Genomic DNA, 12945 nt, shown 5'->3' with positions numbered 1-12945 from the left:
CTATGTATTTTGTCCCAGGAGGAACAATAGCAACATAGAGAACAAGCCTCTGACCATTCCCAAGGACATAGACCTGCAGCTGGAGACCAAGTGCATCACAGAAGTGGACACGTTAGGTATGAGGCCATATCTACAAACACTATTAAATTATCATCTTATGTTTATGACCTTTGTTTTGTCACTTAAACCTCAACAAATCTTCATAATTCAGTATTTGTGCACATCTAGATTTTCCCCAAATATCAACATCCCAATTGAGAACTACTGTCATAAATCAACCAACTAACAAACTAATCCTCTTCCTCCTCTTCACCCTGCTCCTGCTCCTGGTCCCTGCAGCGTTGCACTACTTCCCAGAGTTCCAGTGGCTGGTGGACTTCACGGTGGCATCCACAGTGGTGTATCTGATCACAGAGCTGTACTACACAGTGGCCCAGCCCTCAGGAGAGATGAACATCAGTGTGGTGTGGTGCCTGCTTGTCCTTGCCTTCGTCATGTATCCTTCAGTCAGTACATCGTTCAAAACATCCTTCTCTCTTTCAATCACTCTTTTTATATCAAATCCATTTGACATTTGTCTAGAGGATGTTGAGGGTTCAATTTGATCTTACCTAGTAGCACTGCCAAGCCAAAGCAAACAGTTTTGGTTTAAAGACCTAGTAAAATAGTTAGATTTCAGTAGTGTACCACACACACTGAGAATCATCCCTTCTGTTCCCTACCTGTTGCTGGTTAACTGAAAAAAACCTGAGAGAGAGCCTTGATTGTTTCCAGGCTCCATTTCAGTAGTCAGGGAGCATCAGGAGAGCAGGCAGGCAGTGGCCATAAACTGACAGACACAGCACCAACCACTGCCTGCCACCACCTGTCTCCCTGCTACCTGTTACTTTCTTTCCACTGACGCGTCACCAAATCATACGCGTTATCCTTCACCACAGTCCTTTGCCACACTCCCTGTCGGAACTGGCTGAGTGCGGTCGGAAGGCATGTCATTTCCTGCCTGCCTGCTGAGGAAGATTGGATGCCCAATTTTCACAGCCCACCAGACTGATTTGCCTGGGAAAAGAGGAGACTTGGAGGAGGAGGAGGAGGAGCACGGCTGGATGGATGATGAAGATGATGATGGGGATGCGATGGTCTGTGTGTTAATGGCACACTTGATTTCAGATTCCCATCTCCAGTGAACCTCTCGGCGTGGTAAAGAGCCAGAGGCTGCAGCCAGGCACCTGCTGTGTTAACCTCGAGTAAGCGCAACTCAGCCATGGAATGGAATCTTAAAACGGCTAAATTTGAATGGATTTAGCAGATAATATTTTTGGTGAAAGTTCCGAAAAACACCCAGGTTGCAGTGGCTCAGTATTAGAACTCCTGATTGTTCCTGAGCTCTGTGATTGCACCAAACAGAAAGGGATTTCTGTAAACGTTGATGATGTTGAACACCCAAACTAATGCACATCAAGTAGACATCCTGTCGAGCAACATGTTGGTTAGCCTAGACTTATAAACACAATCAGTGATGGTATAACTGGAAGCGGGCAAAAGCTGCTCTTACAGAAATGCTGCTGCAATATTTGCAGCTTACTTTCTGTGGCTGCTTCCCAGGTAGTGTTTAGGGTTACGTTAGCAGCAGCCTCACTGACAGCTCTGTCAATGGGGCTGCATTGCTCTTTTGAGAGGCTAGCTCTAAGTTGTCAGGTACCTTTTTAAAATGCAGCCCTTTAGTATCCCGGTTGTGACCCCCAGAAAAAGTCCATTGGATTCCCCCATTCAGAATGGTCTGAGACATTGGTTTGTGAAATAAAGGCTGATCTCCCTCTCCATGGAGACCGAGGCCAGCTCATATGAGTCCTTACTTAGCCCGTTAGAAATACCATTCTAGGTCTGAGGAAGCCTGGGCCATTGAACCCCATGCTAATGTATGAGCTAGACTGTGTGTGTGTGCGCGTGTGTGTGCGTGTGTGTGCGTGTGTGTTGTGGGTCACAATGCAGTAGTGCTTCTGATACGTCTGGTCTATTATGTTATTGAGCCACCACCATTACTCCAGAAACATCTCTGCACAGCCTTGGCACTCAGCAATATGATTAGTAGGCTATGTTTCATGAGTTATGTGTTTCTGCTGGCGTGTTTCTTAACTCCCGTGCCCCACAGTAAGACTCTGTTCTCCCTGACGGCCTTCTACTTCAAGCTGGAGGAGGGCGGCGAGCGCTCGCTCTGCATCACCTTCGCTTTCTTCTTCTTCGTCAAAGCCATGGCCATCCTCATCGTCACCGAGAACTACCTGGAGTTTGGCCTGGAGACAGGTGAGTGGGCCATGAACCATCTGTCAGTACGGCTAGATAGCACGTCTTCAGTCCTGCGCCTGGAACCTATTCATTAGTGCAAAACGTAGCAAAATGTTTTTAACCGAAACAAGCGTTTGTTATTGGACAAGTTCAGTTAGTCCCTCCCCGTTTCGGCCCGTTTGCTTCCATATGAATATAACCCTTAGGACTCACAGGCTGGTCTGGCTGTTGTTCCATCCCAGTACTAACACATACAGTGCCTTCGGAAAGTATTCAGTCCCCTTGACTTTTTCCACATTTTGTTAGGTTACAGCCTTATTCTAAAATAGATTAAATAGTTTTTTATCCTCATCAATCTACACACAATACCCCATAATGATGAAGCAAAAACTGAGATATCACATTTACATAAGTATTCAGACCCTTTACTCAGTACTTTGTTGAAGCACCTTTGGCAGCGATTACAGCCTCAAGTCTTCTTGCGTATGACACTACAAGCTTGGCAGACCTGTATTTGGGGAGTTTCTCCCATTCTTCTCTGCAGATCCTCTCAAGCTCTGTCAGGTTGGATGGGGAGTGTTGCTGCACAGCTATTTTCAGGTCTTTCCAGAGATGTTTGATCGGTTTCAAGTCCGGGTCTGGCTGGGCCACTCAAGGACATTCAGAGACTTGTCCCGAAGCCACTCCTGTGTTGTCTTGGCTGTGTGCTTAGGGTCGTTGTCCTGTTGGAAGGTGAACCTTCACCCCAGTCTGAGGTCCTGAGCACTCTGGAGCAGGTTTTCATCAAGGATCTCTCTGCACTTTGCTCCATTCATCTTTGCCTCGATTCTGACTAGTCTCTCAATACCTGCCGCTGAAAAACATCCCCACAGCATGATGCTGCCACCACCATGCTTCACCGTAGGGATGGTGCCAAAGAGTTCAATCTTGGTTTCATCAGACCAGAGAATCTTATTGCTCATGGTCTGAGAGTCTTTAGGTACCTTTTGGCAAACTCCAAGCGGGCTGTCGTGCTTTTTCCTGATGAGTGGCTTCCTTCTGGCCACTACCATAAAGGCCTGATTGGTGGAGTGCTGCAGAGATGGTTGTCCTTCTGGAAGGTTCTCCCATCTCCACAGAGGAACTCTAGAGCTATGTCAGAGTGACCATCAGGTTCTTGGTCACCTCCCTTCTCCCCCAATTGCTCAGTTTGGCCGGGAGGCCAGCTCTAGGAAGAGTCTTGGTGGTTCCAAACGTCTTCCATTTAAGAATGATGGAGGCCACTGTGTTCTTGAGGACCTTGGTACCATTCCCTCAGGTCTGTCCCACGACATAATCCTGTCTCTGAGCTCTACAGACAATTCCTTCGACCTCATGGCTTGGTTTTTGCTCTGACATCAAATCAAATGTTATTGGCCACATGCGCCGAATACAACAGGTGCAGACATTACAGTGAAATGCTTACTTACAGCCCTTAACCAACAGTGCATTTATTTTTAATAAAAAAGTAAAATAAAACAACAACAAAAAAGTGTTGAGAAAAAAAGGGCAGAAGTAAAATAAACAGTAGGGAGGCTATATATACAGGGGGTTACCGGTGCAGAGTCAATGTGCGGGGGCACCGGCTAGTTGAAGTAGTTGAAGTAATATGTACATGTGGGTAGAGTTAAAGTGACTATGCATAAATTAACAGAGTAGCAGCAGCGTAAAAAGAAGGGGTGTAAGGGCAGTGCAAATAGTCCGGGTAGCCATGATTAGCTGTTCAGGAGTCTTATGGCTTGGGGGTAGAAGCTGTTGAGAAGTCTTTTGGACCTAGACTTGGCACTCCGGTACCGCTTGCCATGCGGTAGCAGAGAGAACAGTCTATGACTAGGGTGGCTGGAGTCTTTGACAATTTTGAGGTCCGTCCTCTGACACCGCCTAGTATAGAGGTCCTGGATGGTAGGAAGCTTGGCCCCAGTGATGTACTGGGCCGTACGCACTACCCTCTGTAGTGCCTTGCGGTCGGAGGCCAAGCTGTTGCCATACCAGGCGGTGATGCAACCAGTCAGGATGCTCTCGATGGTAGAATTATTTTGAGGATCTGAGGACCCGTGCCAAATCTTTTCAGTCTCCTGAGGGGGAATAGGCTTTGTCATGCCCTCTTCACGACTGTCTTGGTGTATTTGGACCATGATAGTTCGTTGGTGATGTGGACACCAAGGAACTTGAAGCTCTCAACCTGTTCCACTACAGCCCCGTCGATGAGAGTGGGGGCGTGCTCAGTCCTCTTTTTTTTCCTGTAGTCCAGAATCATCTCCTTTGTCTTGGTCACGTTGAGGGAGAGGTTGTTATCCTGGCACCACACGGCCAGGTCTCTGACCTCCTCCCTATAGGCTGTCTCATCGTTGTCGGTGATCAGGCCTACCACTGTTGTGTCGTCGGCAAACTTAATGATGGTGTTGGAGTCGTGCCTGGCCATGCAGTCATGGGTGAACAGGGAGTACAGGAGGGGACTGAGCACGCACCCCTGAGGGGGCCCCCGTGTTGAGGATCAGTGTGGCAGATGTGTTGTTACCTACCCTTACCACCTGGGAGCTTCCCGTCAGGAAGTCCAGGATCCAGTTGCAGAGGGAGGTGTTTAGTCCCAGGATCCTTAGCTTAGTGATGAGCTTTGAGGGCACTATGGTGTTGAATGCTGAGCTGTAGTCAATGAATAGCGTTCTCACGTAGGTATTCCTCTTGTCCAGGTGGGAAAGGGCAGTGTGGAGTGCAATAGAGATTGCATCATCTGTGGATCTGTTGGGGCGGTATGCAAATTGGAGTGGGTATAGGGTTTCTTGGATAATGGTGTTGATATGAGCCATGACCAGCCTTTCAAAGCACTTCATGGCTACAGACGTCAGTGCTACGGGTCGGTAGTCATTTAGGCAGGTTATCTTAGTGTCCTAGGGCACGGGGACTATGGTGGTCTGCTTGAAACATGTTGGTATTACAGACTCAGTCAGGGACATGTTGAAAATGTCAGTGAAGACACTTGCCAGTTGGTCAGCACATGCTCAGAGTACACGTCCTGGTAATCCGTCTGGCCCTGCGGCCTTGTGAATGTTGACCTGCTTAAAAGTCTTACTCACATCGGCTATGGAGAGCGTGATCACATAGTCATCCGGAACAGCTGGTGCTCTCATGCATGCTTCAGTGTTGCTTGCCTCGAAGCGAGCATAGAAGTGGTTTAGCTCGTCTGGTAGGCTTGTGTCACTGGGAAGCTCGCGGCTGTGCTTCCCTTTGTAGTCTCTAATAGTTTTCAAGCCCTGCCACATCCGTCGAGCGTCAGAGCCGGTGTAGTACGATTCAATCTTAGTCTTGTATTGACTCTTTGCCTGTTTGATGGTTCGTCAGAGGGCATAGCGGGATTTCTTATAAGCGTCTCCGGGTTAGAGTCCCGCTCCTTGAAAGCGGCAGCTCTACCCTTTAGCTCAGTGCGGATGTTTCCTGTAATCCATGGCTTCTGGTTGGGGTATATACGTACGGTCACTGTGGGGACGACATCATCGATGCACTTATTGATGAAGCCAGTGACTGATGTGGTGTACTCCTTAATGCTATCTGAAGAATCCCGGAACATGTTCCAGTCTGTGCTAGCAAAACAGTCCTGTAGCTTAGCATCTGCGTCATCTGACCACTTTTTTATTAACCGAATCACTGGTGCTTCCTGCTTTAGTTTTTGCTTATAAGCAGGAATCAGGAGGATAGAGTTATGGTCAGATTTGCCAAATGGAGGGCGAGGGAGAGCTTTGTGTGCGTCTCTGTGTGTGGAGTAAAGGTGGTCTAGAGTTTTTTTTCCTCTGGTTGCACATTTAACATGCTGGTAGAAATTAGGTAGAACGGATTTAAGTTTCCCTGCATTAAAGTTCCCGGCCACTAGGAGCGCTGCCTCTGGATGAGCGTTTTCCTGTTGACTTATGGCCTTATACAGCTCATTCAGTGCAATCTTAATGCCAGCATTGGTTTGTGGTGGTAAATAGACAGCTATGAAAAATATAGATGAAAACTCTCTTGGTAAATAGTGTGGTCTACAGCTTATCATAAGATACTCTACCTCAGGCGAGCAAAACCTTGAGACTTCCTTAGTATTTGATTTTGTGCACCAGCTGTTGTTTACAAATATACACAGACCGCCACCCCTTGTCTTACCGGAGTCAGCCGTTCTATCCTGCCGATGTAGCGTATAGCCCGCTAGCTGTATGTTATCCATGTCGTCGTTCAGCCACGACTCTGTGAAACATAAGATTTTACAGTTTTTAATGTTCCGTTGGTAGGATAACCGTAATCTTAGGTCATCCAATTTATTTTCCAATGATTGAAGATTGGCTAATAGGATTGATGGGAGCGGCAGTTTACTCGCTCGCCGTCGGATCCTTACAAGGCACCCCGACCTACGTCCACGATATCTCCGTCTCTTCCTCATGCGAATGACGGGGATTTGGGCCTTGTCGGGTGTCTGTAGGATATCCTTTGCGGCCACCTCGTTGAAGAAAAATTATTTGTCCAATACGAGGTGAGTAATCGCTGTCCTGATATCCAGAAGCTCTTTTTGGTTATAAGAGACGATGGCAGAAACATTATGTACAAAATAAATTACAAATAACGCGGAAAAACACACATAATAGTACAATTGGTTAGAGGGCTGTAAAACGGCAGCCATCTTCTCCGGCGCCATTCTTAATGTACTGTCAACTGTGGGACCTTTATATAGACAGGTGTGTGCCTTTCCAAATCATGTCCAATCAATTGAATTTACCACAGGCCAATCAAGTTGGTTAACCCTATCTTGGTTTAAAAAAATTTGCTAACATTTCTAAAAACCTGATTAGGCTTTGTCATTATGGGGTATTGTGTGTAGATTGCTGAGGATTTAATTTAATCAATTTTAGAATAGGCTGTAACGTAACAAAAAGTCAAGGGGTCTGAATACTTTCCGAAAGCACTGTACAATTCAACTCATCAAGGTGTGTTAGTGATGGGATAGAATAGCATGCAAACCCTCTGGTTCCCCAGGACCAGTGTTGAAGAACACTAGGTTGTATGAATGGATTCAATCTGTTTTGACTAATATACTTTAATTGTTGTTTTTCTGGTATTGGTAGGACCAATTTAAAATATAGAGATGTTTTCATTTCGTTCTAGGTTTTGCAAATTTCTCTGAAAGTGCCACACATTTTTTGGAGAACCAGGGGTTGGAGTCCCAGTAAGTAAGAGCTTCTTCTATGGTTTGCATGGTGTCATGAATCTAAATGACTCCTGGATTGTATGTGTTTTGACGCATATGAATGTAAGGTACACTTTAGCCCAGTATGACTGTGACTCTGTTCTTTTCACCAGGGGTCCCATATCTAAACTCACCTTTAAGCTGATCCTGGCCCTGCTCTGCTCTCTGATTGGTGCATTTCTCACCTTCCCCGGCCTACGATTGGCCCAAATGCACCTGGACGCCCTCAACCTGACCACAGCTAAAGTCACACAGTGAGTTCCTCTCTTCCCTCCAGTTTTCCTTCCTCCTCAACCAGACCACAGTTCCACAGCTGTTGTTTACCCATTCATCTATGAGTTGGCTGCTGTAGTTGTGTGAGTGTTATGTCGTGTACTAGCCTGATTATTAGTGTGGATGATAGCATGCCATAATCATATACTACTCAGGTCCATCTTGTACAGAAGTGCCTCAGCACCACCACACGTCCCCTAGCATCCAGAGTGCTGTAGATAGGAGATTAGTGTTTTCCTGGTCAGATGAACCCTTTCCCAGCTGGAGCAGGGTTTTATTTCAGCACACACCGGGTGGCAAGGTCATAACATGGGGAGGGGGCCGGCAGCACATCGCACCCTAATAGTCCACTTTGGTATGGCAGTCTCTAGTTCAATTCCCCTCACTCCTCTCTAAATAACTGTCTTTAGCTAGATTCACTTTGTCTCTCTCTGCCCACCCAAACGGACTCAAGGGGACTTCTATCTAACCATGGGTACAAATGAGCTCTCCACTGATGGCTAGAAAGTGGATACAGGTCATAATATGCAGACCTTACAGATTGAAATTACATGAGAGTTGTCTATCAACTGACTTGATGGCCAATCACATTTGTTCCACTTGTGTCCTGACACTGAGTTTTCAGATCAGTGCAGTTAACACGTATTGGAGTGGAGAGACGTCCTATGAGGACTCATTCACTTTTCTCAGGCACTCCTGGATAGGGCAAAGCTTTCGCTGACAAAAATGTGACCCATTTATGTTATTTCTCTCTTCCAGGACCTTGCTTCATATCAACTTCCTGGCCCCTCTTATTATGGTATTGTTGTGGGTGAAGCCCATAACCAAGGACTACATCCTGAACCCTACCATGGGGAAGGAGAGTGTGCCTTTGTAAGTTCACCTCTGTGTTGTTTCGTTTGGAAAGTTTCATTTTCAAACATGAAATGACAATGCTTTTAAACCACAGGAATGGTGATGACATGCCACACCCAAAGTCAAAGAGCCAGGCCGTCCCAAAGTTTGACATATTTGTAATAAGTTGCATCATGTAAAGCAGCTTCCCATTTCCTCTCTTTCCACCTCTCCGTCACCCCACTTATCTCTTCTTTCCTACCCTCAACTTCTCTGTCTTCCTCTCACACTTTCGACTTGGGTTGGCCAATCATTTCCCCTCACACTGACTCACACTTTCTCTCTCACACAGTGACTCTCTCTGTCTTTCCTCTCCCCAGCAGGATGACTGAGGAGACGTACGATACGTTGCGGTTATGGACCATTCTGCTGCTGTGTGTGCTTCGCTTGGCCATGATGAGGCACCACCTCCAGGCCTACCTCAGCCTGGCCCAGAAGGGCGTGGAACAGATGAAGAAGGAGGCGGGACGCATTAGCACCGTCGACCTGCAGAAGATGGTGAGTGACGCCTTGTAGATCTGGGCAATATGGAGAGAAAAAATCTGAATCGCAATAAATTGACCAATTTTCTTCGATAACGATAAATCAGCGATAAATTACGCTACATTATTGGGGGTGAAGTGTTAGATCTGGGCAATATGGACAAAAAGTAATATGATAAATGTAACTATTTGGCCCAATAACAACAAATACAGCAAAAATATTTTTTTTTTTATGGACAGTTACTTTACATTAGCCGCAGAGCTCTAAGTATTAAGACAACTGAGAGTCAAAAAGTAAGCTATTTCATCTAACATATCCAGGAAATGCATGAGTTGATATTTCAATGTGCAACCTGTTAGAATGATTAGATTTATTTTTGGCTCTTCAGAGAATTTGCCGACATCTTTGTGCATAGGCTATTACAGTTGACCAAATAATGGTTTTACAACAATCTATTACAGTCAAAATACAGACGTAAGCAAAATGCTTCGGTAACAGGGGAGGCAATGTCGATGTCTGTAATTGTCAGTTTATCGTCCCATCGTCCCAGGCCAATCATTTGGCTTGACAGATGGGCAGAGTATGAGGAAAAACTCTGAAACCCCATTGGTTTTCTGGATCTAAAAGGGGCTTAGGTGGTGTGGTAATGGGCGCAGTCGGCCCGTCTGTGCGGCTGAATATCTGTAAAAAAAAATGGAGGCCCCAGTTTTTGCATTTTTAAGCCAACTTCCTGCAATTATATATACTTTTTTTTTTGCACATTTAATAAAAAATGAAATACAGAAATATCGAATTTACATACGTATTCACACCCCTAAGTCAATACCTTGTAGAAGCACCTTTGGCAGAGCGTTCCACACCTGGATTGTGCATCATTTGCCCATTTATTCTTTTCAAAATTCTTCAAGCTCTGTCAAATTGGTTGTTGATCATTGCTAGACAACCATTTTCAGGTCTTGCCATAGATTTTCAAGTAGATCAACTCAAACCTGTAACTCGGCCACTCAGGAACATTCACTGCCTTCTTGGTAAGTAACTCCAGTGTAGATTTGGCCTTGTGTTTTAGGAAACAAAACACTTAAAGGAGTTTGTCTTTACTCTTTTCTTCTGCTTTCTAGGTGGCCCGGGTTTTCTACTACCTATGTGTAATCGCACTGCAGTATGTGGCACCCTTGGTGATGTTGCTGCATACAACCTTGCTGCTAAAAACCTTAGGTGAGTTTGGTACCATCATCAGAAATTATTGTCCGCACAGTATATTGAACGATTTAGCAGCAGTCTTTAGCCCACCACACTGCTAATGTACCCCCCTACTCTCTGTGTTATAGGTGGACACTCCTGGGGGGTGTACCCTGAGGAAGACCTCCCCTGCCCACTGGAGATTAACTCTGATCATGCCATGGTGGCAGCACCAACTGCAGCTCCAGGGCCGGCGGTGGAGGCCCGGGCTTCAGTCGCCCACCTGTCGGTGGCCCTCGGGGGCCTGCGGACAGTGTTCACCCCCCTCCTTTTCCGCGGCCTCCTCTCCTTCTTCACCTGGTGGATCGCTGCCTGCCTCTTCTCCACCTCAATATTCGGCCTCTTCTATCACCAGTATCTTATGGCGGCATAGCAGCATTGCCCCAGGGTCAGGGTGGTGTCCCACAGGGCTCTGTTCCAGGCCCGTTCAGAAGTGACTGTGTGGGGCAGGGCCCTAATGACAACTCCCCTCCCACTCCCACAGCCCCGTCACTCATGATCCTATCAGCAGAGCTCCTCCCCCAGTGCTTCCTCCATGGATGACTCTAAACCTTTCTTTTACTACCTTATTTTTGAGAGTAGGATTCACAAATCCTTAACAAAGGAGACTAATATAAATGAGAGTAATCATAATATACACTGAGTGTACAAAACATTAAGAACACCTTCCTAGGGCCGTTATAGTGACCGTATTACCGCCACACTGGCGTTCATGACCACAGTCAAATTCCACGTGACCATTTAGTCACGGTATCTAGGCTTCTCCAAGCTCTGATGCTGCTGATGGTTATTAGTAGCTTACCAAACTTGCTAACAGCCTGGTACTCAGCACTCTATTGTTCGTCTAATCACTTGCGAAAGTATTCACCCCCCTTGGCATTTTTCCTATTTTGTTACTATAATATAATAATATAATAATAATAATATGCCATTTAGCAGACGCTTTTATCCAAAGCGACTTACAGTCATGCGTGCATACATTTTTGTGTATGGGTGGTCCCGGGGATCGAACCCACTACCTTGGCGTTACAAGCGCCGTGCTCTACCAGCTGAGCTACAGAGGACCACACCTTACAACCTGGAATTAAAATGGATTTTCTTGGGGTTTGTATCATTTGCCTGCCACTTTGAAGATACAAAATATTTTTGGGGGTGAAACAAACAAGAAATAAGACAAAAAAACAGAACTTGAGCGTGAATAACTACCGTATTGGTCCGAATATAAGACGACCCTGATTATAAGACGACCCCCCGTTTTTCAACACAAACATTTAGAAAAACAGATTTGCAGACTAGATTTGCCGAACAAAGAACTTCATTTTATTTTAAAATAACAATATTAAAAACACAGTGAATTAAACACAAAGGCAAACTATGTACAGTATGATTCAAAATTAATATCAAGCAATAATAAAGCAACATTTTTAAATAACAGAGAAAATACAGGCCACACATTTAACTAAACTTAACAAAAATTCGCCAAACTTCTCCTCCGATGTCTCTCTATCCCTCACACACGTCCTCTGCCCCGCTGTGTTCGCTCTCGCTGTCATCGCTCCCCAGCTGCTCCGCTTCCACCGGCTCCTCCCAAAGCACGTCGTCCTCGCTGCCGTCCAATGCATTTGAGATGCAACATTTTTTAAAGCCATCGATGATGCTCTGTGAGGGAATAGCATCCCATGCATGCAGGATCCATTCACACAGTAGACGGACTGACGGCTTCTGTATTTTCCCGGTCGGTGTGAGTGCGTGGTTGCCAGACAGGAGCCACTCTGTGTATTTTTTTCGCAGGTTATCCTTGAAAGGCTTGTTCACAACTACGTCCAACACCTGTAGCTGGCTTGTCATTCCCCCTGGTATGATCACAAGATCCCCGTTCATTGCTCGCACCTGACTTTTCACGGGCTCAGTCAGATGTCCGCGGAACGCATCCAGAACGAGCATGTTCCTCCTCTTCCTCAGTCCCCCGTAGCGTGCGCCCCACACAACCTTTAGCCAGTCCACTACAAGCCCCGACTCCATCCAGCCCTTCTCCTGGGCGCGCACAATAATGCCAGCTGGCATTGGGTCCTTTGGCACAGTCTTACGCTTAAGAATGACATACGGGGGGAGTTTGCTGCCACCAGCGAGACATGTCAACATGACAGTGACGCGGCTCTTCTCGTTGCCCGTTGATTTCACCAACACAGACTTTTCTCCCTTTCTATTGACAGTCACCGATGTTGGCATGTCGAAATAAACGGGTGTCTGATCAGCATTGCCGATCTGATCCAGCGGGTAGGAGTGCTTCTTCCTCAGGTTGATAACAAAGCGCTGAAACGAAAGCAGCTTCTCTCCGAAGTCTGACGGCAGGCGTTGGGCCAAACTCGTTCTCCGTCTAAGTGACAGTCCATTACGCCGCATCATCCTACGACACCAGCCGAGGCTGGCTTTAAATCCAGTGATGTTGAGCTCTCTGGCGATTTCCAGGGCCTTAACCTGGATGACAGCTCTGGTAATGGGCATTCCCTCACTTCTTTTTTCCCTGACATATTCAAAAACCCTCC

At 46.3% G+C, this 12945-nt stretch overlaps 1 protein-coding gene across 1 annotated transcript in view; it reads left to right on the top strand.

The window, feature by feature from the left end:
* LOC311141194 (transmembrane protein 161B-like) overlaps positions 1-11598 on the top strand; it is a 44981-nt gene extending 33383 nt beyond the window's left edge. The window contains exons 4-12 of the mRNA XM_084176454.1: positions 19-116; positions 340-496; positions 2150-2301; positions 7429-7489; positions 7624-7764; positions 8543-8656; positions 9001-9175; positions 10279-10375; positions 10489-11598. Of these exons, the coding sequence (XP_084032580.1) occupies positions 19-116; positions 340-496; positions 2150-2301; positions 7429-7489; positions 7624-7764; positions 8543-8656; positions 9001-9175; positions 10279-10375; positions 10489-10772 (1279 nt within the window). The 3' untranslated portion in view covers positions 10773-11598. The remainder of the gene's footprint in view (positions 1-18; positions 117-339; positions 497-2149; positions 2302-7428; positions 7490-7623; positions 7765-8542; positions 8657-9000; positions 9176-10278; positions 10376-10488) is intronic.
* Positions 11599-12945: the final 1347 nt, after the last annotated feature.

This window comes from Coregonus lavaretus (genome assembly GCF_964263955.1).
Source record: "Coregonus lavaretus genome assembly, chromosome: 14".
NCBI lineage: Eukaryota > Metazoa > Chordata > Actinopteri > Salmoniformes > Salmonidae > Coregonus > Coregonus lavaretus.
Note: the sequence above shows the minus strand (reverse complement) of the source record. Positions and strands in the feature narration are given on the sequence as shown.